This window comes from Solanum verrucosum, unplaced genomic scaffold (genome assembly GCF_900185275.1).
Source record: "Solanum verrucosum unplaced genomic scaffold, falcon-dt-bn FXZP01000139.1, whole genome shotgun sequence".
Lineage (NCBI taxonomy): Eukaryota > Viridiplantae > Streptophyta > Magnoliopsida > Solanales > Solanaceae > Solanum > Solanum verrucosum.
The window spans coordinates 1261680-1289420 of NW_026020364.1; the positions used below are offsets into that span (position 1 = coordinate 1261680).

The window sequence follows — 27741 nt, forward strand, 5'->3', positions numbered from 1 at the left end:
CCCAACCATCAGCCCCACACTCCCCCCTCCCTCCCAAAAAATATAATTAAAAGTTTGTTTTTAAAAAAATATTTTCAATTTCAAAATTTCATTTTTCACCCCTACCCTCGACCCCCCCCCTCACCCACGCCTCAAAAAAAATTTAAGTTTGTTTTTAAAAAATATTTTCAATTTCAAAAATTATTTTTTACTATAGTAAAAGTAAAAGATATTTCTCAAAAAATAAAAGTTCATTCATAAATCAAACACTAAAATTTTTTTTCGGAAAATATTTTCTACTCACCAACCAAACATGAAAAAATAAGTCAAAAATCAACTTGTTTTCCAGGAAAACATTTTCCTTCATACCAAACACACCCTATATGTCCATATATTTGTTATTCATGCTTATAATTATTAGTCTTAGACCATACATATATATTGGTATTTTTTTCTCCATTTGTGTTTTTTCAGTAAAGGGCACGCTTTATTTGCTTTGCACTTAAGCCACAATGGATCCAAGAGCTTTTTTGCACTTTTCACTTTTGATAACACTGATATTAGCATAACAATACATGTTTTTCATCTGCAAACAGATAAAATACATCAATTCATATCCAGTAGGAATTTGAATGACATTAATTTTCCCACATCCGTTGTACTTATTGAGAAGGAGAAACTTCTACAACACTTGCACATTGGGTCTTTTAAAAATACAATTGGGACAAGCATTTTCGGCTGCTCGTTACTTATCTAGAAGAAAAAGTAGGCTTAAGTAATATGGATCAGGTCAAAATAGCAATGCTATTGCCCTAATGATTTATGGTCTCTGCTTGATCGCGAATGCACATTTTTTCAGCTTCATCTTCAGTTGGTGTTCCCTTAACCTTTTGAAGATTTAGATGTTGTCGATTCTTTCTTTTGAAAAGACTAACAAATCATGCACATAAGGCTCACATATGTAGCGTAGAGGTCACGGGTAATTCGTGTTATCGTGCTTTGATGAGTTGCACTTTTATTTTTGGGCATAACATAGTCAGGAAAGGAAGTGGATTCTTTTCTTTCTTCCTCTGCATATTATTTCACTTTTTATTTCACATAATAAACAAATATCTTAGTACCTACATTTAAAAAGGCAGAGTAATTTAGGAAAAATATGTTAATTTTCCTGTGTTGAATATGTGGTATACCCTGACAAGTTTACTGATGTGCTGCGAAATCATAGCACATTTGGCGCTTCATAACTATGAACTAATACTGGAACTAAGTGATATTTCGGGATTGTTTTATGGGTTTGTTAATTGTGTAGGTAGAATCTGGGTTTTACAGAAAAAGAAGCATAACTGATGTCGACAAGTGAAGTTCACGACCAATGTAACGAACCATTAACTTCATAACGGTCGTGGTTGAGTTCGTGAAAGTAAGGCAGAACTGGGCCCTGAAAAGATGGAAAAGCAAGAACAACAAAGTAAAGATCACGGAGGGGTATACGAGACGTTGTTATTTCAACGGACCGTGATACCTACCGTGAAGTTAAACCAATAAGCAGGAAAGAGTTAAAAGAAGGTTTGAACAAGTGAAAACCACGAGTGACTTCACGGGCTGAACTCACTACGGACCTTGGTGTCTCTCGTGGTACATTCCAGTGACCAAGTTTGAAGAACCACTCTGGGGAAAGGTCCAAGGCAAGACCACGGAAGGATTCACGGTCCGTGAATCCCTTGACGGAATGTGATAGTGGCCGTGACAGGCCCGACAAATCAGTCCTAACTTGATTATGACTCATTTTAAACATTCTATTTTGAATTACTTTAGGTCATTTTTTGGATGAGGAGCTATTATCGGACGTTACAGAAGGAAAAACGAAAAAGAAACTTGAGTTGGAGATTTTAGTTTTCAGATTATTGTCTTCGGTGGACATAGTTCCTTTCAATCTTGAGACTATCAAGTGGTTGTTGATTTACTGATTATTTTTGTAAGTAATTCTTAATATGTTTTCATTATCTATGATTTGATTCTTTGCATAAAAACATGAGTGGCTAAACGTTATGACTGGGTTGTGGGATCTATAATGATAATCTAGTTGCGATTCCGTAAAATGAGTAAAAAGACAATCTTTGTTACAAACTTGTAGTTTACAACTTTCATTATCATTTTAGTCTATTGAGTGCACACTTTAGACATGCATATATCTGGTGTTTGTTTCGAGAGAAAAGAACCAGTTGGGAAAAAGCTAAACTAAGTTTACGAATTGGAGTTAAGGTCGGATTTCGAGAGAATGGATCTTTAACACCGGAATTAAATTAAGCAAAGTCCAATATCGATAACACTTTAAGTTCGAGAGAATTAGAGTGGATATTATCTAATTAGGCTGAGAAGCGTTAGATTTATCTAAGTCGCAAAGAGTCTGTAAACATTGATTTACTTGACACTCAATTTACGGAAGATTGTTATAATCGCCATCATAGTGAACACAAACCTGGTTTCTTTAAATTGATTGAATCACCATACTACGATATCTTTTGTGAACCGTGTAATTAAGTTTTGACTGGAAAGTACTTGCTGATAGAATACTTTTCAATTAAGCCCAATTTTACTTTCCTTGTTAATTGTTTAGGAAATAGAAACAACAATTGAGTAAATGCGATAATCAAACTTTATCTGTAAAGAAATTCTCTGTGGGATCGACCTCAACTCTGGTTGAGTTCTGTAAATTGACAACGACCGTTTACACTCCTTATTTGGAGTGTAAGTTTCGACGTATCATATTTTGGCGCCCGCTGCCGGGGAATTTTAATTCAGAAGTGTTTTACTAGCTTTTATTCAATTTGTAGTTATATTTGCTAATTTTATATTTTGTTTTGTGTTTTTGTCTCTTTCAGGTGATTGCTACTGTGTGTGCCAAATACCAGGAGTAAAGGAGTTCCATTGATCCCTTACGACTCAGAACTCGAAAAGACTCTTCGAAAAATGGTGAATGCACAATAACTAGAGGCACAAAGACAAAGGTTGGGACTAGAAGTTGAAGTCGCTGCAAGAGGTGTTCAACAGAACGGCGGTAACAACCAACCTAGGGTGGTAGATGAGAATAGAGGAGTGGATGGATTGATCCCTCCCCAACGCCAACCAATACCTCCAAGGGGTAGAGCTCAGCATCCAGCGCATATGATGTATGATGAAGATGATGCAGATTTGGATGGAGCTGGAGCCACTGGAGCGATAGTGTTACCTGCACTACCTCCAGGTGTTAAGTTCTCAATCACCAGCACTATGATTCAATTGTTGAACCTTAAGGGTATGTTCAGGGGTGCCGCTGGTGATGATGCAAATCAGCACTTGATGAACTTTGTGGCTATCTGTAAGTCACAAGAGATTCCTGGGGTAAATGAAACAGCTATGAGATTGAGGCGTTTCCATTGTCCTTTAACGGGAGAGGCGACTAACTGGTTGAATGAGATGCCAGATGACTCCATCAGAACTTGGAATGAGCTGAATGAAGCTTTTTCTGGAACGATTCTTCCCAAAATCAAAAGAGCTGCAGATGGAGGACGAGATTAGTACACACAAGCAACTACCAGGAGAAGCCATGCATGATACTTGGTGGAGGTTTAGCCAAAAGTTAAAGAAATGCCCCAACCATGATCTTACCGAAAGGCATCTTAAACAGGCCTTTTATAGGTCTCTGAATTATGTTACTAAACCTATTGTTGATGCAGTTTGTGGAGGCTCATTTATGAGTAAGCCATTTGCAGAAAGCATGCAGCTATTAGATGAGGTCTCAAAGAACAACAGAGCATGGTACACTAGAGATGCAGAGGTAGGAGTGCTCGGGTATACATTTGATCTTTCAGTTGATCAAAGGAAGAGAGAAGAAGAAAGGGACCAAGACATGGCACATATGAGGACTTAAATAGACTTGCTCACAAAGCACATTGTTGCCAAGTCTATAAAGGTGAATGCTGTGGGACAACATAACAGGTATGAAGATCAGGATCTTGACATTGATGAGGAAGCTAACTATTTGGGAAATCAAGGAGGTTTCCGAAATTATAACTCTGGAAATCAAGGTTACAATTCTGGAAATGCAGGTCGGAGCTATGCTAGGGATGGTCAGTATGAAAGGCCAGCAAATAGAGATCAAGGAAACTGGCTAAAAAGAGAGGGGTATAGGAATGACCGCAATGGTGTATATGTACCTCCATGTAATAGAGACCGGGTGAGTGGTAGTTCAAACAGGTCCAAGCTGGAAGACATGATGGCTAAGGTACTTCAAAAGGTTGAGTCAACCGATGCAGGGGTGAAAGAAATTAGAGGTGACTTCTCGATCATGAGTCAGTTGGTGGTTTCTCACACCACCTCCATTAAACAAATAAAGCAGCAGTTGGGGCAACTCTTAGCCTCAATGAATCTGAGAAAGAACGGATCACTACCAAGTGATACCATTCAGAGTCCCAAGAAGGAAGGACACTGCATGGCCATAGCCACCAGGAGTGGTAAAGTTCTTTCTGACCCTATTTCTGCAGGTACTAAGTATGAACAAGTCTTGGATCAAGCTAGCAGAGAGGAGGATGATAATATACAGGTAGATGATCAGGGAGAGGCTCAACAATCTCAACCTGAAGCACAACTTTCGAGAGGAAAAGAGAAAGAGGTTCAGGGATACCTGCCCTTATAGCAGATTCCCAGGCCACCTCCTCCTTTCCCTCAAAGGCTTAAAAAGAAAGCTGAAGATGGAAAGTTTACGAAATTCATCACCATGCTAAAACAACTTTCAGTAAACATTCCATTGGTTGAAGCCCTAGAGCAGATGCCAGGATATGCCAAGTTCATGAAAGACTTGGTCACCAAGAAAAGAGCTGTAAGTCATGATTTCTCTAACAATGTCCATCATTGCAGTGCCATTGCTACCAGATCTCTGGTGCAGAAAAAGGAGGATCCAGGTGCATTCACAATACCATGTACCATTGGGTCAATCAAGTTTGCAAAAGCTCTATGTGATCTGGGAGCTAGCATAAATCTGATGCCTTTAGCCATTTATAAAAAGTTAGTCTTAGGAGTACCAAAACCTACATCAATGAAGTTGATGATGGCTGATAGGTCAGTAAAGAGACCAGTGGGCATCTTGTGTGATGTACTGGTAAAGGTGGACCCTTTCATCTTTCCAGCTAATTTTGTGATTCTAGACTACGAAGTAGATTTTGAGGTTCCCATAATTTTGGGAAGACCCTTTTTGGCCACAGGAAGAGCTTTAGTGGATGTTGAGAGAGGAGAGTTGAAGTTCAGAATCAACACAGATGAGGTAAGGTTCAACATTTGCAGGTCAATGAAACAACCACAAAATATGAATGTGATATCTGCAATAGAGATAGTCACTGATGAAGACATGAGGGTACCTATAGCAGTGAGAATGGTTGTTGAAACATTAACATCAATACTGATGAACTTTGATGTGAATTTCCAGTCTGATTATGTAGAGACCGTGAATGCCTTGCAGGGTATGGGAACACATTCGTATGCGCCAAAGAAATTGGACTTGGACTTGAAAAACAGGCCAAGTCCTCTAGCGAAACCATCTATTGAGGAGCCACCAGTGTTAGAACTGAAACAGTTACCCAATCACCTCAGGTATGTATTCTTGGGTACTAATAACACTTTACCCGTGATATTAGCTGCATATTTGAATGAAGAACAGGTACAAGAGGTGATCAAGGTGCTAAAAAGATACAAAAGAGCCATTGGATGGACCATTGCCGATATAATTGGGATACCTCCAGGTATTTGCACGCATAAGATTCAGCTTGAGGAAGACTGCAACCCGAGTATTGAACACCAACGGAGGTTGAACCCACCTATGCAAGAAGTAGTTAAGAAAGAAATAATCAAATGGTTAGATGCTGAGGTGGTCTATCTTATTTCTGATAGCCACTGGGTCAGTCCAGTGCAATGTGTGCCTAAAAAGGGAGGCATGACTGTGGTAGGGAATGCCAAGAATGAATTAATCCCGCAGAGACCTATCACTGGATGGCGAGTGTGCATGGATTACAGGAAGCTGAATAAGTGGACTTTGAGGGATCATTTCCCCATGCCTTTCATGGACCAGATGCTTGACAGGTTGGAAGGTAAAGGATGGTACTGTTTCTTAGATGGATACTCTAGCTACAACCAGATATCAATTGCACCTGAAGATCAGGAAAGACCACCTTCACAAGTCCTTATGGCACCTTTGCGTTTAAACGCATGCCTTTGGACTATGTAATGCACCAACCACATTTCAAAGGTGTATGATGTCCATCTTTTCAGACATGGTTGAAGACACTCTAGAGGTATTTATGGATGACTTCTCCGTAGTAGGCGATACTTTTGATGACTGTTTGTTGAATCTTAGCAGGGCTTTACAGAGATGTGAGGAAGCCAACTTAGTGCTAAATTGGGAGAAGTGCCACTTTATGGTAAAAAAGGGCTTAGTTCTTGGACACAAGGTGTCACAGAAAGGAATTGAGGTCGACAAGGCTAAGATTGAGGTGATTGAAAAATTACCTCCGCCAATCTGTGTGAAGGGTGTTCGAAGCTTCCTAGGACACGCCGGATTCTATAGGCATTTCATCAAAGACTTCTCAAAAATGGCACACCCCATGTGCAAGCTTTTAGAGAAGGAGGTGAAATTTGTCTTTGATGAGATATGCCTTAAAGCTTTTGAGTGCCTAAAAGAGAAACTGATTTCAGCACCAGTGATTATTGGTCCAGACTGGGCGGCGCCATTTGAGGTGATGTGTAATGCCAGTGGGACTGCGTTAGGAGTTGTGTTGGGACAAAAGCGCAACAGGATGTTCCATCCAATTTACTATGCTAGTAAGTCGCTAAATGGGGCACAGCGAAACTACATAGTAACTGAACATGAACTATTGGCTGTAGTGTATGCTTTTGAAAAATTCAGAGCTTATCTTCTGGGAACTAAAGTGATAGTTCACACAGACCATGCTGCTTTGAGACATCTCATAGCAAAGAAAGATGCCAAGCCTAGGCTGATCAGATGGGTATTGCTTCTTCAAGAGTTTGACTTTGAAGTGAAAGACATGAGAGGTTGTGAGAATCAAGTAGCTGATCACCTGTCTAGGTTGGAAGCTGCAAAGAAGGAAGAACTTGAGTTCGAGATAGATGACACATTCCCGGATGAGCAGATATTAGCTGCTACTCTTGACCTTATTCCTTGGTTTGCTGATTATGCTAATTTTTTGGTCAGTGACTTAATGCCCGAGGGACTAACATATCAGCAAAAGAAAAGGTTCCTGCATGATGTAGACAAGTACTTTTGGGATGAACCATATCTGTACAGGGTGTGTGCTGACAATAGAATTAGGCGATGTGTTGCGGAAGCTGAAATGTTGCATATCTTGGAGGCCTGTCACTCATCTCCAGTTGGTGGTCATCATGGTGGTGCTCGAACAGCTCACAAGATACTTCAATGTGGGTATTACTGGCCTACAATTCATCAAGATGCAATGGATATAGTAAAGAGCTGTGATGTGTGCCAGCGGCAAGGAGCCATCTCTCGGCGCCATGAGTTACCCATGACACCTATTCTGGAGGTGGAATTGTTTGATGTGTGGGGTATTGACTTCATGGGTCCCTTTGTGAGTTCATATGGGAAGAAATATATACTGGTGGCTGTAGACTATATGTCCAAATGGGTTGAAGCGGTTGCATTACCTGAGAATGATGGAAAGAGTGTCGTTGGGTTCTTGAAAAAGAACATCTTCTTAAGGTTTGGAACACCCAGAACCATTATTAGTGATGGTGGGTCTCACTTCTGCAACAAAGTCTTTAGTGCACTTCTGACCAAGTATGGAGTGAAACAGCACAAGGTAGCAACACCTTATCACCCACAGACTAGTGGTCAAGTGGAAGTTTCCAACAGGGAAATTAAAACAATCTTGGCAAAGACAGTGAATGCTAACAGGACAGATTGGGCACGGAAGTTAGATGATACCCTATGGGCATATCGAACATCTTTCAAGACACCTATTGGTATGTCTACATATCAATTGGTGTTTGGAAAGGCGTGTCATCTACCAGTTGAGCTTGAGCATAGAGCACTTTGGGCGTTGAAGAAGCTGAATCTAAATTGGAGCGAAACCGCAAACTTGAGGCTAGATCAGATCAATGAGATGGATGAGTTCCGTCTGAGGGCCTATGAGAGGGGTGCACTGTATAAGGAGAGGATGAAGCTATATCATGACAAACATATTGAAAAAAGAGCTTTACTCCTGGTGACTTGGTGTTACTTTTCAACTCCAGATTGCGTCTGTTTCCAAGAAAACTGAAGTCTAAATGGTCTGGACCCTTTAAAGTCACACATGTTTTTCAATCTGGTGCTATTGAATTGGAAAATGAGAAAGGCGAGAGGTTCAAAGTTAATGGTCAGTGAATCAAGGCGTATTTGGGTGCTCTTGAGGATGTGAAAATTGTGGAGGAATGTAAACTTGATGAAGTCTGAGTAATCAAGTAACCTACGTCGCGCCGCGACGTTAAATTATGCGCTGCTTAGGAGGCAACCCAAGATGTAATTATATTAGGTATATTCTCGTTTTCCTTATTTTTCTTTATTTTTATAGAGTTACTGCGTGCGGAGGTGTGCAAGAGAGAATAAAAGGGAAAATGCAGAAATTGATGCAGACTGAACGTCACGGTCAGGACCACGAACCGTATATCTTTTCACGGTAACTATCACGATTTATCAAATGGAGGACTGAATTTGGAAGCTACTGGAAATTGCATAAAATAGGGTTCACGGAGGGTTTAACAGTCTGTCATATATTGTACGAGCCGTATAACCTATCGTGAACCTTAGGCAGGAAACTCAGTTCCAAGTCAACATCACAGATAGTTTCATGGACCGTGATTTTCTTTACGGGCAACTTTACGATCCGTCATCTGCACCATGTACAATGGGTCCCAGAAGAAAGAATGCTACCAAACCTGCTCCTGTCACCGCTTCACAATCAGAGGGTCATGGCGATTCCAAAGCGAGTGGGTCTGAGGTGCAAATAAATGTTTCACCGGAAGATCACTCGCCTCGGGCTACTAGATCATTGGCTAGGAGAGCTATTCTCTAGAACTCTCCTCCTCAATCTGAAGAGGGAGGTAGTAGTTCCGAGAATGGGGAAAACTCGGGAAGTCCAACTGATACTGCTGCTGGTAACCAATCTGCCGATGACTCGGGGGACAGTGCTGAATCTGATAGTGGTTCTCAGGCCGACACAGGTACTTCTCCACCTGTGGCTACCACAGAAGCTGAAAATGAGGTACGAAAGGAAACAGTTAATAGTGAGGATGATGAGGAAATCACCGATGATGATACCATGGTGATGTATGTGAACGCTCAGGAACCTAACCCAGCATTGAGACCATAACTGATTGCTTGTTATCGCTCCATGTGGACTGTCAACAGATCTAAAGAGTTCTTCGACAATGGCATTGTGAATAAAACTGGGGGCTTCAAGAATCGAGCAATTATGCCTGAGACTAGGGTGGTGGTAGATGATGTCAAGGCATTCTCGGACATCTATCGGATATTTCAGCTCCATTAGTTTGATTGGATGGACAATGCACCTGGTGAATACTCTAGCCACCTAACCAGAGAATTTTATTCCTCTTATGCAGCTACATTGATGAATGTTGCGACGGATACTGAGACCACATAGCGTGGACAGAAAGACATGGCTAGTACCTGGGGTCCACTCAACTCAATCATAGTTAGGGGCAAATCAATAGATATTTCTGAGGCGTCGATTAACAGAATGTTGTACGGCCCAGAATACTCTGCACCCGTTTCAGTTGGCCTTTTCGAGGGAAAACATCATGAGGTCACCAGTGATGCCACAATGGAAGATCAGACTTCTCGAGAAAGGGTTTTACGCTAGATTGCGAAGCAAATTGCCATAGATGGAGAAAATGCAGGTTGGGTAACCACAACTCCAACACTTATCACTAAAGCTTTGTTATCCTTCCCGGCCAAGGTTTGGTGGGCTGTTGTCCGAGCGCAATTACGACTGACAGCTAATGATAACACTTTGTCCCCTTCCCTGGCCTCGTTAGTAGCATGTCTTCTGGTCGGTTACCCGGTCAATGCAGGAAGGATAATAGCAATCGAGATGAGAGACAGGGCACTAAATGAGCGAGTTGCACTTCCTTTTCCCTGTCTGATAGGGAAATTATGTCGAGGAGCGAATATTCCTCCGAACAACCTAGTTGACAGATGGGGTGAAACATTCAGACTAACCCAGGTTTCAAAAATTAAAGATGTCGCGAACCATCTCTTTGGCGCGAAATCTGCCGCTGTAGGTACTTTAGTTGTTATTCCACATATCCCACTTGAGATCCCCCAGGCCAGTAGAGATCCAGAACAGGGGGAGTCATCACAACCGTCCACAAAGGCACCACCACCCCCAACTTCAGCATCCCAGACTTCAGGTACTTTTATCACTATCCCTATGTTTTTTCTTGAGAAATTGGTTGCAGATAAGTGCCAGACCAGGACATTGGTGGACCAAATTGTGCTCAGGATGCCCCAGCTGATAGAGACAAAGGTATTAGCTGCGAAAAAGGAGATCAAAGATGAGATGAGGACGGAGCTATCAGTCTTAAAGAATTGAATGGATGGTTTGGAGAACTGTCACGACCCGAGAGAATCCCCAAGTCGTAACATGCGTATTCGACCTCTCGGAGGTCTAATTCAAGCCCTTAGCATTCATCACATTAGATATGTAAAATAGTGCGGAATTAAAAACTCTTTAAATAAAATCCCATAAGACTCAAAGGTCACTTTTAAAAACATCATTCAAAAGTACACAAACGGAATACTAAGTCTCTTAGCCATCTTAGACATAAACGTGAAAACATACTAGGGGCACGGCCCTTTACAATCAAAAGAAGTCTATTACAAGAACCTTATCATAAAACTAGAATAGAAAAGTCTTGTCCTCGACATATGAGGACATACCACAAGATCTTGGAAGAACTTCAAGTTCCAAGCTTACCATAGAACCCGCTCACTTTCCGGAACCTACACTTGTAGAAAATAGAGAAATATGGAATTAGCACAATTAAGTACTAAGTATGATGACCATGCAAAAACATGCCAAAACGGACATTTACAAGGAATAAATGCTTTCATATTATTTTGATAAAACCTTCACTTCCCAAGTATAAGAGACATAATACAAGTCAATGTTCACATATAAAACCATAGCCAACCATATACATACTCAACATATATTCATATACAACCCATGCTTAACTTTAAAAGAACACACGCCATTTCATTACCGTAGGACCTCTACCTAATATAACCTTAAGACACACTTGAGTGAGACAAGAAGTGACCGCCCATACAACCTCTTCAAGCACACTTAAGTGTTCCTCAAGATTACCTTAGATAAGGACACTTCCTTTATAACATAACATCAATAGACCAACATTCTTTAAGAAACCATTTAGGAGACATTCAAGCACATAAGGGGACTTTCACATAATAGTCGTTAGACTTAGGGAACTCACTTTAGTATTTTCAAAGCCTACTCGTGCCATGTGTAGATAGCATCCCATACTACTACCTACACGTTGTAGAACCTATCCAATAACTAGAGTGCACATCCCACATGATGGGAATAGGCATAACCGACATAGACCATACTAGCTAGGCATGGAATCCGGAGTCTATCCTACTCCGTGGAGGTTGTTCTACTTGCCAAAGGTAGAACTAGTAAGCAACCCATGTAGGCACATGGTTTAGGGGATGTCCAAGGAAGTTCATTGTGCCTAATCTCATACTCAACTAGGCCACCTTCCTAACCACACCCACTCGGTGCTAGCCTTGTTTCCCATAGAGTATTCAATCACATGTGTACTTAGAGAGGGTTCCTTTTCTAGTTCGACCAACTCATAGTACCTCTTCCCAAGAAAGGCCCCATCTCTAAGTCATGGCCGATCAAGGTTCATAAGGATAGCTCATTTGACTTTCTTAGATAAGGATTTTCATGCCGTTCCGGCTCCATCCATCTCTAAGTCTATCATTTCACTCAAGAAGGGAACTTCGCCCTAAGGCCCATCCTTCAAGGTTATACATTTACTTAGGAAATCTAGACTTATGAAAGGGCACCATTTCTTAGTTTTGCCGATTCAAGTCTTGGCCTAGAATTCCTCTTTTAGCATTTATAGAAAGGGCACCATTTCTTAGTTCTAGCCCACTTCACACATTCATGCATTCAAGACTTTAAGTAACAAGGAGAGACACTTTAGTCTACCAACCAAGTCACAACATTATCATCTAAGGATACTTCATAATCCAACATCATTTCATGTATACATCATGAGAAAAATCATACTTTAAATCACAATGCTATGCACTTTACATAGGATCATCACAAGATCACATAAACTCATTCACATCATACCTTCACACATAAAGCTTCACATAAAACTTTACATATAGCTTCATATAGGACTTTACATATAGCCTCATTTATATATATAATATACAATACAATAACACTTTGTACAAGATCACCTTATAACCATAAGAATACCTTCACATAGTACAATAACATTTCATAACTTGATAACACTTTAATTCAATAGATAATGCATTCAAGTCCATGTTCATAATACATTCCATAATTAAACACCTCCATCATAAGTGGATCAAACTAAGCAAGAACAATTTTATCCATAATAAGAGATTAAGCCAACTTACCATCCTCCAAAGCCATAATCAACAACACTCAAGTCCCAACCATTTTACTTACCACAAGAGAATTCATCCATAACTTGCCCATAAGGCCACAACTTTCAATTCATCCATACATCATCAATTCATCATAGATAGATGTAGAAAATCATAAGAGTCACTAATACAATCCAATCCAAACACAATTTCATAAACTTTGAATCATAAGCAAAAGACCCACTTCATAAGCAAATTTAGGAATTTAGGGAAAACATGGGTTCTTCAAGGAATTCCATACGAAATCATCTTAAAAAAATATTAATTCATCAATATAATGGCTTAGAAAACGTTTTGCCAATGAACCCATGCTTAGATTAGAATTTGAGATTTTTGTTCTTTGAAACACTTTTGAAACCATTTTGATTGGACTCCTTGAAAGAAAGATTCATCAAGGATCAAGGGTCACCATACCTCTAAGTTGAAAGCCCACGAAAAATTGAAGAAGAAAGAACTCAAAATCTTCAACCCTAGCTCCAACTTCTTCTTCTTCTTCTTCCTCTCTTCTTTTCTTCTTCACTCAAGAACCCTAACTTTACTCTTTTAAAATGGAACAAAAATGATCCACAATCATCCTAACACAATAATATAACCTCAAAAGAAAAGATTTGTGAAATGACCAAAATGCCCTTAAATTTCCGGACGGACTCCTTGCCAACTGCCCAACTTTCAAAGGGCATAACTCACTCATATGAACTCGGAATCGAGCAAACTCGGTGGCGTTGGAAATATCGTTCCAAGGTCTTTCCAAACATAACTGGAACTACTCCTGGATCATCCTGAGCTAGGAGTTATGACTGCTCAAAGTTGGCCAAAAATTCACTGATTTCCCACACTTGACCAAATTTCCAGGTTTTGAACTTAGCCAATTTCCAGATTCAGAACTTTTTTTCCAAAAGTGACTACTTCCAATTTATGCTTAAACTTTAAAAATTCATACGTTAGGCTCTAGTTTCACCTATCTATTTTTAGGGTCGCTACAAGAACCTTGTTCAGGATCGCTTCCAGGCTACAAGTTCAGCCGATACTGAAGAGTTCAGAACCCAGTTGGCCGAAATGCACACTCAAATTGCTAACCTGGCTGAAAAGCCAGCACAGGTGCCCACTCCAATCATGCCAGAGTCATTGATGCAAATGCTAAGTCAGGCACCCTCCGCTCAAACACTCGATGACCTTTGGGGAGAACCCCCTACAAGTAAATCCGGCAAGAGAAAGCACATAACTGGAGAACTTGATGAGGAGACCCCTACTGACCCCGCCAGAGAGGCAAGAAAGCAAGAAAAGAGAGCCCGTAGAGCATCAAAGAGGGAAGCTAGAGAAAAGAAAGCCCTTAACCAGCTAAAGCGAGATGCAGCCTTAGTTGGAGCTTCTGGTAGTGGCGTACCTGCTTCGACTAATGAGGACCACACTGATGATGTCCCGAGACTTGAGAGTGCACACATTGATAAGGGTGCCAATGCTGATACAACGACCGGCGTCTAGAGCGCCGTAGGTATGACCCCTCCTCTTAGCCTGTGTATTTGATTGTTTTATCTCAACTTTGAGGACAAAGTTCTTTTTATTTGGGGAGAAGGGTGGTCAGCATCCGGCCATAGCGGGTATTTTATGTATTGAGCTGTGCAACAGCTATTCTGTGAATATTGAAGACCCGAACATGAGTTTGACTGTTAGGATCTTTAGATGACATCTTAGATACTGATATGTTGAAAATGGCTAATCTGACAAATTAATTGGTGAACCAAGAAACTAAAAAAATGCAATCCTGTGTAGTATGTGAGTAAGTTTTGGTTGAAGTCTAACACTAGGAGCAGAAACTAGAAATTGCCTAAGTAGTCTTGCTTGAATCTGAAAATAACCGGATAGGAAAGGATCAGTAGGCCATTTTTGTTAAACCAGTAAAAAGTCAAAAATAAAGGAACCAAATGAAAAGCTAATCACTTGAACCCAATTTGAGCCTTAAATCAATCTTTGTTCCTACCCAATATATATCAAACCCTTGGTTCTCCGAAGGTACACGATATCACAACTCAGGCCAAAAGCCTAAGTTGAGGGTGATTACAATTCAAAAAAAAAAAAGGGGAAAAAGAAGGTTCAACCAGTGAGCTGAGTTAATAAAATAATAAAATTGGGTCAAGCTGAAATTTAAAAAAAAAAAGAATCACTCAGAAAAGAGTTTGTGAAAACGAAACTTTGGGAAACCAAGGAATTAGTCACTCATGAAACCAAATATCCACTCCCTAACCCCGAGCCTATGTTACAAGCAAATAAAGTCCTACAGTGATCGTATTTCGGGTGTTGAAAGAGAAAGTGTAGAAAGCAAGGGCAAGCCTAAGGTTGTTTGTTGTTAGTGTTAGAAATTTATTGAGAGCGTGAGAGTAATACTCAGTCCCTACCATTATGAGCGAGGGACTTCTTTGGTGTGAGGACACAATGGTTGTGTTTGAAAGTAAATTGTGTGAGCTGATAATTCGCAGGTATAAGCATGATTGACTATGAGTAATGAGATGTCATGTATTGATCCTTACATGTTAGATTCAGAGGTTTGGGGACACAAATTATAATTGAATTAGTTGTTGCATAGCGTCATAAATCTGGAAATGAATTGAGGGTTGATTGTATTTGTTTATTTTCTCATCACTTGAGGACAAGTAATGGTTCTAAGTTGAGGGTGTTGTTGTGCCGCAAAATCGTAGCATATTTGATGCTTTATAAACTATGAACTAATACTGGAATTAAGTGATATTTAGGGATTATTTTATGGGTTTGTTAATTGTGTAGGCAGAATCTGAGTTTTACAGAAAAAGAAGCAGAACTGATGTCGACAAGTGAAGTTCACGGCTAATGTAACGAACCGTTAACTTTATAACGGTTCGTGGTTGAGTTCGTGAAAGTAAAGCAGAACTGGGTCCTGAAAAGATGGAAAGCAAGAACAACAAAGTAAAGATCACGGAGGGGTATACGGGACGTTGTTATTTCAACAGACCGTGATACCTACCATGAAGTTAAACCAGTATAAAAGCAGGAAAGAGTTAAAAGAAGGTTTGAACAAGTGAAGACCACGAGTGACTTCACAGGCCGTGAAACTCACTACGGACCGTGGTGTCTCTCGTGGTACATTCCAGTGACCAAGTTTGAAGACCCACTCTGGGGAAGGTCCAAGGCAAGACCACGGAGGGATTCACGGTCCATGAATCCCTTGATGGAATGTGATAGTGGCCGTGACAGGGCCTGACAAATCAGTCCTAACTTGATTAGGACTCATTTTAAACATTCTATTTTGAATTACTTTGGGTCGTTTTTGGATGAGGAGGTATTATCGGACGTTACAGAAGGAAAAATGAAAAAGAAACTTGAGTTGGAGATTTCAGATTTAGATTATTGTCTTCGGTGGGACATAGTTCCTTTCGATTTTGAGACTATCAAGTGGTTGTTGATTTACTGATTATTTTTGTAAGTAATGCTTAATATGTTTTAATTATCTATGATTGATTCTTTGCATAAAAACATGAGTGGCTAAACGTTATGACTGGGTGTGTGGGATCTATAATGATAATCTAGTTGCGATTCCGTAAAATGAGTAAAAAGGCAATCTTTGTTTACAACTTGTAGTTTACAGCTTTCATTATCATTTTAGTCTATTGAGTGCACACTTTAGACAGACATGTATCTGGTGTTTGTTCGAGAGAAAAGCACCAGTTGGGAAAAAGCTAAACTAAGTTTACGAATTGGAGTTAAGGTCGGATTTCGAGAGAATGGATCTTTAACATAGGATTAAATTAAGCGAAGTCCAATATCGATAACACTTTAAGTTCGAGAGAATTAGAGTGGATATTATCTAATTAGGCTGAAAAGCGTTAGATTTTTCTAAGTCGCAAAGAGTCTGTAAACATTGATTTACTTGACACTCAATTTACGGAAGATTGTTATCATCGCCGTCATAGTGAACACAAAACCTGGTTTCTTTAAATTGATTGAATCACCTTACAACGATATCTTTTGTGAACCGTGTAATTAAGTTTTGATTGGAAGTACTTGCTGATAGAATACTTTTCAATTAAACCCAATTTTACTTTCCTTGTTAATTGTTTAGGAAATAGTAACAACAATTGAGTAAATGCGATAGGGAAACTTTGTCTGTAAATAAATTCTCTGTGAGATCGACCTCAACTCTAGTTGAGTTCTGTAAATTGACAACGACCGTTTACACTTCTTATTTGGAATGTAAGTTTGGACGTATCAAATTTTGGCGCCGCTGCCGGGGAATTTCAATTCAGAAGTGTTTTACTATGTTTTATTCAATTTGTAGTTATATTTCCTAATTTTACGTTTTGTTTTGTGTTTGTGTCTCTTTCAGGTGATTGCTACTGTGTATGCCAAGTTCCAGAAGTAAAGGAGTTCCATTGATCCCTTACGACTCAGAACTCTAAAAGACTCTTCGGAAAATGGTGAATGCACAAGAGCTAGAGGCACAAAGACAAAGGTTGGGACTAGAAGCTGAAGTCGCTGCAAGAGGTATTCAGCAGAACAGCGGTAACAACTAACCTAGGGTGGTAGATGAGAATAGAGGAGTGGATGGATTGATCCCTCCCCAGCGCCAACCAATAGCTCCAAGGGGTATAGCTCAGCATCCAGCGCATATGATGTATGATGAAGATGATGCAGATTTGGATGGAGCTAGAGCCACTGGAGCAATACTGTTACCTGCACTACCTCCAGGTGTTAAGTTGACAATCACCAACACTATGATTCAATTGTTGGACCGTAAGGGTATGTTTAGGGGTGCCGCTGGTGATGATGCAAATCAGCACTTGATGAACTTTGTGGCTATCTGTAAGTCACAAGAGATTCTTGGGGTAAATCAAACATCAATGAGATTGAGGCAGTTTCCATTGTCCCTTACGGGAGAGGCGACTAACTGGTTGAATGAGATGCCAGATGACTCCATTAGAACTTGGAATGAGCTGAAGGAAGCTTTCTTGGAACGATTCTTCCCAGAATCAAAAGAGCTGCAGATGAAGGACAAGATTAGTACACACAAGCAACTACCAGGAGAAGCCATGCATGATACTTGGTGGAGGTTCAACCAAAAGTTAAAGAAATGCCCCAACCATGATCTTACCGAAAGGCATCTTAAACAGGCCTTTTATAGGTCTCTGAATTATGTTACTAAACTTGTTGTTGATGCAGTTTGTGGAGGCTCATTTATGAGGAAGCCATTTGCAGAAAACATGCAGTTATTAGATGAGGTCTCAAAGAACAACAGAGCATGGTACACTAGAGATGCAGAGGTAGGAGAGCTCGGGTATACATTTGAGCTTTCAGCTGATCAAAGGAAGAGAAAAGAAGAAATGGACCAAGACATGGCACATATGAGGACTCAAATAGACTTGCTCACAAAGCACATTGTTGCCAAGTCTGAAAAGGTGAATGCTGTGGGACAGCAACACAGGTATGAAGATCAGGATCTTGACATTGATGAGGAAGCTAACTATTTGGGAAATCAAGGAGGTTTCCGGAATTATAACTCTGGAAATCAAGGTTACAATTCTGGAAATGCAGGTCGGAGCTATGCTAGGGATGGTCAGTATGAAAGGCCAGCAAATAGAGATCAAGGAAACTGGCAAAACAGAGAGGGGTATAGGAATGATCGCAATGGTGTATATGTACCTCCATGTAATAGAGACCGGGTGAGTGGTAGTTCTAACGGGTCCAAGCTGGAAGACATGATGGCTAAGGTACTTCAAAAGGTTGAGTCAACCGATGCAGGGTTGAAAGAAATAAGAGGTGACTTCTCGAGCATGAGTCAGTTGGTGGACTCTCACACCACCTCCATTAAACAAATAGAGCAGCAGTTGGGGCAACGCTCAGCCTCAATGAATCCGAGAAAGAACGGATCACTACCAAGTGATACCATTCAGAATCCCAAGAAGGAAGGACACTGCATGGCCATAGCCACCAGGAGTGGTAAAGTTCTTTCTTACCCTATTTCTGCAGGTACTAAGTATTAACAAGTCTTGGAGCTAGCTAGCAGAGAGAAGGATGAGAATATACAGGTAGATGATCAGGGAGAGGCTCAACAATCTCAACCTAAAGCACAACTTTCGAGAGGAAAAGAGAGAGAGGTTCAAGGATACCTGCCCTTACAGCAGATTCCCAACTTTTATGTTTCATCCTGGCTTTAGGCGACTTGACTATGTCTTTTAGTCTCATACTTTACTCACTTGAATATTTTTGAAACACATTTCGATCGAACCCGTTGAGGGTTGCCTACGTATCGTGTTGAACATGAATCAGATCATTACGTAGTTCGTAAAAGATAATACTAATAATAATATTTTTTTAAAATATATGTACATGAGTTGACCAAAAGAAAATCATTTTCATTCATTTTCAAATATTCTTAACACAATGATTTGAATAAAACATGAAAATAGAAATAGCTAAGACTACGATAGACTCAAAAATGATTAACGAAAGAGAGAGAGAAAAAAAAACAACAACAACTAATAACTAAGAAAAGAAAACAGACTGGGAAAAAAGCTAAATCCTCGGATCTCAATCATCCCCAAGACCCTTTAAATCCTAGCCAAGGCTTTTGGTAGATTTAAAGCAAGAACACGTGCCTGTCGGCCCAATCTCTCATCATTCTGGTGTAAATAACCAGCATAAACATCATTGAGTGCATTGTCACGACCCGAGAGTACCCCCTAGTCGTAACATGGCGTATTCGACCCCGAAGGGGTCTTATACGAGCCACATAGTCATTCATTGCATTCAATAATGAAAATAGGGCGGAATAAAAAAAAAAAACTTATTTACATCCACACATTTAAACTTCATTAAAACAACTTTAAAAACACACAGCGGAAGTCTAAGTCTCACATGGCCATCTTAGACACAGTCACAAAACATAAGTAGGGACACGGCCCTTTACAATCAAAAGAAGTCTATTAAGTCTATTACATGAACAAAAGAACTTAAAAGTCTTATCCTCGAATCCATGAGGACATACCAAGTCTTGGAGGAAAGCAATCCAACACTTCAAACTAGCTAGAAGGGATCACTTGCCGGAACCTACACTTATAGTAAAAATATGAAGAATATGGGTTAGTACACAAAATGTACTAAGTATGATGACCATGCAAAACATGCTTTAAAAGGGACATTTTGGTTAGAAACCATGCATTATGCCACTTTTTGAAGTACCATGAATAGTTGCATAAAAGACATACAATACAAGCATAAACATCAAGTAAGTCATAATATTACCTTTAAACAATTTCAACATGAAAACCTTTACCTTGGACCTTCACCTCAAGAAACCCTTATGCTATACCTCGTGCAATGTATGGATGGCGTCCCATACCACCATCCATACTAAGGCACCACATTAAGGTCACTTAAGGTAACTTATCATTCCTTTCTTTCACCTTTGCACCATATTCATACATAAGAGGTATATCATTAATTAAGACATGGCAAGGGAAAATAACTCATAATATAACCCAAGTATAGCATGCATCTCATATTAAGCATTTGAGAGCCAACATTCTTTAATAACCTCATTTAGGCCACAATTGTATCACATACATTAGGATTTAGAGAAACTCACTATGACCCTCTCCTAGCCTACTCGTGCAATGTATAGGTAGCATCCCATACTACTACCTACACTTTGTAGAACCTATCAAGAAACCATAAGGAAATCTCGCATGATGGGAAGTAAGCGTTTAACCGACATAGACCATGAGAGCTTGTCATGGAATCCGGTGTCATAAGTCCCCACACCGTAAAAAGGTGGTCTACTTGCCTAAGGAAGACCGGTATATAGCTTAATGGATCCACTAGCTACCTATGCGGGCACATAGTTTATGGGATAAGGTAGACGATCATTGAAACTCATGCCTAACTATTGGGGGAGTTTCCATCTAACCAAATCCACTCGGTGCTTAGCCAATATTCCCATAGAATAGTTCGTTACATTGACATTATCACATATGAGAGGTGTCATTGGCCAACCAACTCCAAATTACATTTATTAACACGTGAAAGGGTGCTTTAAGCCTACCGTTTCAAGGTTCATTTAGGAAAGCTCATTAACTCCTCTTGAAAGGGTGCCATGGGCCTACCGGTTCAAGTCTCATCATTAACCTTCATGGAAAGGTGCCATAGGCCTACCGATTCCAAGGTTCATTATAAGCTCGTGTGGAAGGGTGCCACTAGCCTACCGATCCGAGGATTCAACAATCAACAATATAATCATTTATACAAGAAAATGATGCATAAGCCCTACCAATTCAAGGTATACTTTATATTGAAGAATCCTTCATATTCTATCATCAACATTCATGAGTGTCAAATTGAGAAATAATCTTTCAATAGCAACACCTTTACGTTCATAACATGATCACATTATCTTCATTGAATTCTCATTCATATAATGTCATGATAACACTCCAATTTCTCATACTATGCCTTTAAGGCCCTAAGCCTCACATACCCATACACCAACAATACACCATAAAATAAGCATGGGTAATGACATACTTCAACAATCTAAAGACCTTTAAACAAGTTTGATTCATATACATTCATTATCTAGCAACCCACTTCATAAAGGCATAAACTAGGAATAAAGAGAAACCATGGGTTCATGGAGTAATTTCATCTTAAATCGTCAATACAACAACAATATAACCATAAAGTGCCATTAGAAGCCTTTTAAAACCATTTGGTGGAAGAACCCATGAGATTGAGTGAAAACCTAGATTTTTCATACTTTGAAATAACTTTGGATTTGGCTCCTTGAATGGAAATTTAGACAAGGATCAAGACCACCATACCTTTGCTATGATCTCCCACGAAATTTGATGAAGAAAGCCTTGAATCCAAAGCCCTAGCTCCCACTTCTTCTTCTTCTTAATGGAGGATTGTAGAGAGGGAAATGTTTTAGGGATGGGAATTGAACTAATGGTATCTAGGAAATAATATATGTCCTTTGGAAGAATGGTCCAACACTTAGAAAAAAAATGAGGCGGGTGAACAGTAACCACGCCTACTGGAAATTGCCTTTTCCTGCCGAACAGATTTTACGAAAATGGGCATAACTTCTTCATCCGAACTCCGAATGAGATGAAATGAAGTGCGTTAGGTAGCTAACTCAAAGGGCTTTCCATGGATATTATTGGCCACCCAAATAATTTGTGTGCTAGGAGATATGACCCTCCAAAGTAGACCCTCGAAAAAGGCTTCACTTGGAAATTTCGGATTTTGATACGGTTGCTCTAAAATTTGGGTTAGACCCATTTCCCACTCAATTTGACCCCCTAAACAAGAATATGAAGTCAGATTTTCGAAAAATGAAACGGATCTTTTTATATATAGCTAAACAAGTTTCCGGGTCGTTACACGCATCCCTGAGTTGAAGCACTCGATCTCTGGCTTCATTCATATTGTCATAATAATTTTGTAACCAATGTCGAGTAGTATTGACTTCATGCGTCAAATTCTCCCTCTATTCGTAGAGCTCTTCAATTTGAAGGTGGAGTGCATCTAGCTGGGCTATCCTTTGACCTCTTTCAACCTCACATTCTGCCTGATAAGCACTGAAACGCCTTGCTATTTCCCTTTCTCGTTCCATAGAAGCCTTTAATTTATTCTGGAGTCTACACTGTACGCAGATAAGTTGGACCTTTTCTTTTTTATACTCCTTCTCTTGTTGCTCCATATCGCTTGTGACAATGCCCAAGTCTTCTTGTAAGGTCAGAATGGTAGAACGATGTTTTCTAACTCTCACTTCAAATATCGCATCACGTTGGGCTAACTCCTCTTTAGCATTCTTCAGGTCATTACTCAGGACATCCAGAGTAGATCTATAGCTTCTTTCAACTTCAAGGCGAGCTTGCTTAATCCTAACCTCAGTTTCTGCTTCTCGATCTGTAGGTCATTTCACCGATCCTTCTGGCAATACCTTAGGAGGGGGTTGATCATGAACCCATTCTAAGTATGCTTGGTCCACCTCACCCTTGGTGCGATCCTCCACCCTATCACGGGGACTTGAGAGCATGCATCCCCCCCAAATCTTGAATATCTCTGATTTCCTTTAAGGAATCTCGGGATGAAACTCATACATGAATTCCCGCATATCTTCATTAGGTGGTAAAAACTGGCGTCGACCAAGTTGTCGCATAACTCTAAGTGGCACGTAAGGTTGGACACCTCGAAGACCCATTAGGATGATGAACGATCGAAAGGTAGACATGTATATCACCTCGGCTGATGGAAACCAATGATAATTCCACACAATCTTGTCAGCAGTCAGATTATTGAGGTATTTCTTCCAAGCCTCAATACCCTTCAGAAAACTATGATCTTTAATTCTTTCCTTGTGGCCCCCAATGTAATCATTCCATTCTACTTTGAAGTCCACTACATAAGGGTGATGACGAATGTGCTCAATTATCCATAGTTGTAGTAACATATTGCATCCCTCAATGTAATCTCCTCCATTCTTGCAAATTGTCAAAGTGTGGTAGATGTCTGCTAGAATCATGGGTACGAGGGTGATATTAGGCTTTTTCTCAAAAGTTGTAATGACTGCAGCCAAATTTATGTTGATCTTTCCTCCCTTTTTGGGAAACACTATGATCCCCAAAAAGCTACTGTGAATGCATCATAATTGTGTGCTTCCCGGGTCAAACGATATCCATTATTACGAAGTTTCTTTCCATATAACTCGAACCCATCCTTTCACCCATATCTTTTGTACAAAAATTCTAACGGAACCCATCCGTTATCAAGGCAACCACCTATTTCATTCTCATTTATGTGCAATAACTCTAAAAACCTCCTACCATTGATATGTTTTGGTATCATAGGCTCTTCTTCGTGAAGATTTTTATCCCTTCCTATGAATGCGCCTATCTCCTCCAGTGTGGGGGTGAGTTCAAAGTCAGAAAAGTGGAATACATTTTTTTTCGGATCCCAAAAATGAACTAGTGCTTCAATCAAGTTCCATCATGGCTCAACATACAAAAGGCTTCGTAGAAATTCCAAGTGTTTGAACACCACTCCTTTCCCATAATTCGTCATATTTTCATACCATGTCTTCAAAAGCGTCGAAGCCTTATCTAATATCATGACGCGAGGTGATTGATCCTCCCTTGGCCTCTTATCTCCCTTTCCATATGGATTCATATTTTCCTATATTATCATAATGACAAATTAGGACTTAATAAAACACATTTTTATTTTTTTGATAAAATAAAAAATAAAATAAATATTATTGTATATAATAGTAAAAACATGATTGGACACTAGGAGGAAAACAAATCATCACATATTTTTTATCCTAGTATTTATTTATAAAGAAAAAAAATATCATATTAAATAATCTGAGTAGAGTTGAAAGGAGAAAACAAAATTAGTAAAAATTTCTTCTCTTTTTTTTTTCTTCTAAATAATAATTATTATAAGAAGAATGATTGGGAAAAAAAAACACATAAAAATAAATAATAAACACTCAAATCTTTTTGTTGTAGTCTAAACCCCTCTTATTAGATAATCATGCTAGACTTTTAAAATAGTATATTTGGTTTTAAGAGTTTGACGTTATTTATGACTTCGTCAAATTGTTGGGACTCCACATCAAGATTAGATGATCAATAATGGTTGAGGAATAGATTGGATGGACAAATCGGGTATCAATTCAAATTGCATGTCATGATCAGTAGAGTCGGCTACCACACTGAGATAAGTTCTTCTTTCTTCCTCTCTCTAAAAGAGATTTTTGATCGAATCATTTTCTTCTATTCTTGTGTAGTATATATATATATATATATATTTTATTTTTTATTTTTTTTGTTCCCCCTTTCCATCACTTGGTTTCACATATCCTTGAGTTGAGTTTGTGTCAAGAAAGTGAGAAAGGATTTCAAGACTGGCTACCAACTTTCTGGATTGTACAAGGCAAAGCATCAGGCCAATGGGTTATCATCTATCGACAAGTTTTGGATTCTGAAAAGTCCACAATTTAATGAAAGCTAAACAAGGAGTATCGTGGAATTCAGGCGGATATGGGATTTAAGTCCCTCAAAGTAACCAAATTTGGGTGCATACAGTCAATCAATAACGAGCAATGGCCGGTTGGAAATAAGTAAAATTGACAAGTGCTAGTAATCCTCGTCAAAAGGCAAAACCACAAATCAACCACCACATTTCTAAACTCACAAATTTTCTTTGTTGAAGCAGGGGCACAATTTCTTTCAAGATCAAAGATCCAAAAAACCGGGATGTTCAATTTAGTCTACAAAGAGCTAAATGGCAACATTGCACAAAGATTTATAGTCCATATGGGGGTAAGTCTATTGTTTATATTATTAGTCTATTAAACATAGTATAACAAGGACCCTCCTGAATAATGGGACGTAGTATAGCAAGGACCCTCCTGAATAATGGAACGTAGTATAAAAAGGACCTTCCTGAATAATGGGACATAGTATATCAAGAACTCTCCTGAATAATGGGACGTAGTCTAGCAAGGAACCTCCTGAATAATGGGACTAGCAGGACCCTCCTGGATAAAGGGACTAGACTAACATAATTTAATTTAACTAGTTCATCATGACGAATGAAGTAGGTTTTACATGCATAAGCCCTCTGAAGAGTACCTTACAACGAAGCTCGAGTCATTCAGAGTAGCGAAGCAGAGCTAAGCATCGTCTTTCATTTTCCTCACAAAATTTTCTTTATTATAAACTGGGGAAAATTTTTGTGTTATTACTTTTGTTTGTTTTAATTTCAGGAATCCGCTTGTAGAATAAGGGCAATCCATATTTCAAGTTCAGGATCTTGTCTAGAAGGGAGTCAACTCTCAAGCTCATGTTCAATTGAAGTGGTGAGAGCTCATCTTAAGAACAAGGTCGATATCCAAGTCCAAGTAGAAAGAACCTACCTAGAGAGAGGCATTTACTTTCGAACTCACTCAAGATGAAAATCAATATCTCAGAACTTGAGAAACATGAAGACCAATATCAAGATTCAAGAGTAGCTGCATAGCTAGAATCTGATACTTGTATCTTCTTTTAATTATTTGTTTTTCATATTGGTGTAATAATAGGAGCCACGAACTGAAGCCTCGACGGAACCTCACTCAACTTCTAACTCATTATCTCATCTTCTTGAACTACATGTGACCTGATTCCCTTATAACCCAGGATATATAGGCTGTCCAAAACTAGGACTCGATCACATATTTTTCTTTTCAAATAAGAGTCCGATCAAAACTTGTCATGCTGTCTACTTCTTTGTCTGAAAACTCTTCGTGTTTCTAGTCAAAGAGGGGCAAATTGTAGACACGTCCTAAAATTTTATACCATTTTTAGAGCTGAAATATTTTTATAAATATATATTAAATATTTTGACTTTTAACTTATTTTATTAACTTTATTTTTAAAAGATTTGAAAATAACAAAAATAGAATCACTTTTTAAGGTAAGTTTTATTTTTCAATTGTTTAAAAAGAAATGAAAGATTACACAAAAAAAAATCTATATTATTTTAAAATTAAGTTTTTATAAGTAAGCTTTTATTATTATTATTTTATTTTTTTTACTAGCTATTTGACTTTTTCTAATTAGTTTTTTATTAATTTAAAATAATTAATTGATATTTTATTATAGTTAATTATTATTCTTTTAAAAGTAAAATAAAACTAAAAAGTAAAGTAAAAAATAACCTAAATAATATAACTTCCCATACCCCACAACTCCCATATACTCGCCCCTATACTACTACGTCCCCACAAAACCATCAGCAACTAACATACACCCCTATACACACACGACTAAAAATAAATAAATCAGTAACCCAAAAAGAGACCCACACACCCACGTATCTAAAAAAAAGAAGAGAGAAACATATCCTATATATATACCACACAACATACTAATAACGGAGACGGAAGGATCACAGAGAAAGAAAAAAAACAAAAGCAAAGAGAAGAAAAAGTAAGTTTTATTTTGTGAATCTTCCCTAACAAAAAAGGATTTAGTGGTCATATCAAACATGATGTATCCCTTATGTATTGATGAATAACCAATATGCACTGCTGGCTTGGATGTAGGCATCATCTTGTCATGCTCAGTGAGATTGTTAGCAAAACACATACATCCAATTGTCCTTAAGTGTGACAACAAATGTTTACTACCATACAACATTTCATAAGGAATTTGATGGTTCAAGACACTACTAGGGACCCTGTTAATGAGATGAACAACATCTAGAACACAATTCCCCCAATATTTTCACAGGAATATGTGCTTGAAGTCTCAGTGCCCTTGTTATCTCAAGAAGATGTCTATGTTTCCTTTCAGCTACTTCATTTTGCTGAGGAGTATATGGACAAGGTCTATGATGAACCATTCCTAAATCCTTAAACATGTTTTCACATACTAAGTTGACAAACTCAATGTCATTGTCAGTTCTTATGACCTTAACAAGAATTGTCAAATTGGTTCTTAACATACTGAAGAAACACTTGCAAAGACACACACACATCATATTTATGTTTGAACAGAAACAACTAGGTCATTCTTGAAAAATCATAAACAATAGTAAGAAAATACTTGTTACCATAAAATGTAGTTGTATTATAAGGATCCCAAAGATCAACATGTATCAAGTCAAAACAAGCACTACTTTTAATACTACTTGAAGGGAAACTAAGTCTAGTTTGTTTAGCATATGGGCAGACTAGACACTTAGACACTTGACACTGACTTTTTTATTCATATCAAAGATCTTAGCAAGTACTATAGAGGACACATGTCCTAATCTTTGATGCCACAACTCCATGTCAGAAGCAATTTGAGTTACAGCCAAGGCACCATCTCTTCTACCAATTGCATGTGTCTTTGTATATAAGCATCCTACCTTTTCACCAACCTCCGTCACCTTCCCACTGTAATGCTCTTGGAAAATAC

General features: G+C 38.9%; 1 protein-coding gene across 1 annotated transcript; it reads left to right on the top strand.

Moving 5' to 3' along the window:
* The first annotated feature begins 17202 nt into the window (after positions 1 to 17202).
* Positions 17203 to 18768, top strand: LOC125837833 (uncharacterized). The gene is made up of 2 exons (XM_049516902.1): positions 17203 to 17272; positions 17315 to 18768. Exons 1-2 carry the CDS (start codon positions 17203 to 17205, stop codon positions 18766 to 18768), a joined length of 1524 nt encoding a protein of 507 aa, XP_049372859.1.
* Positions 18769 to 27741: the final 8973 nt, after the last annotated feature.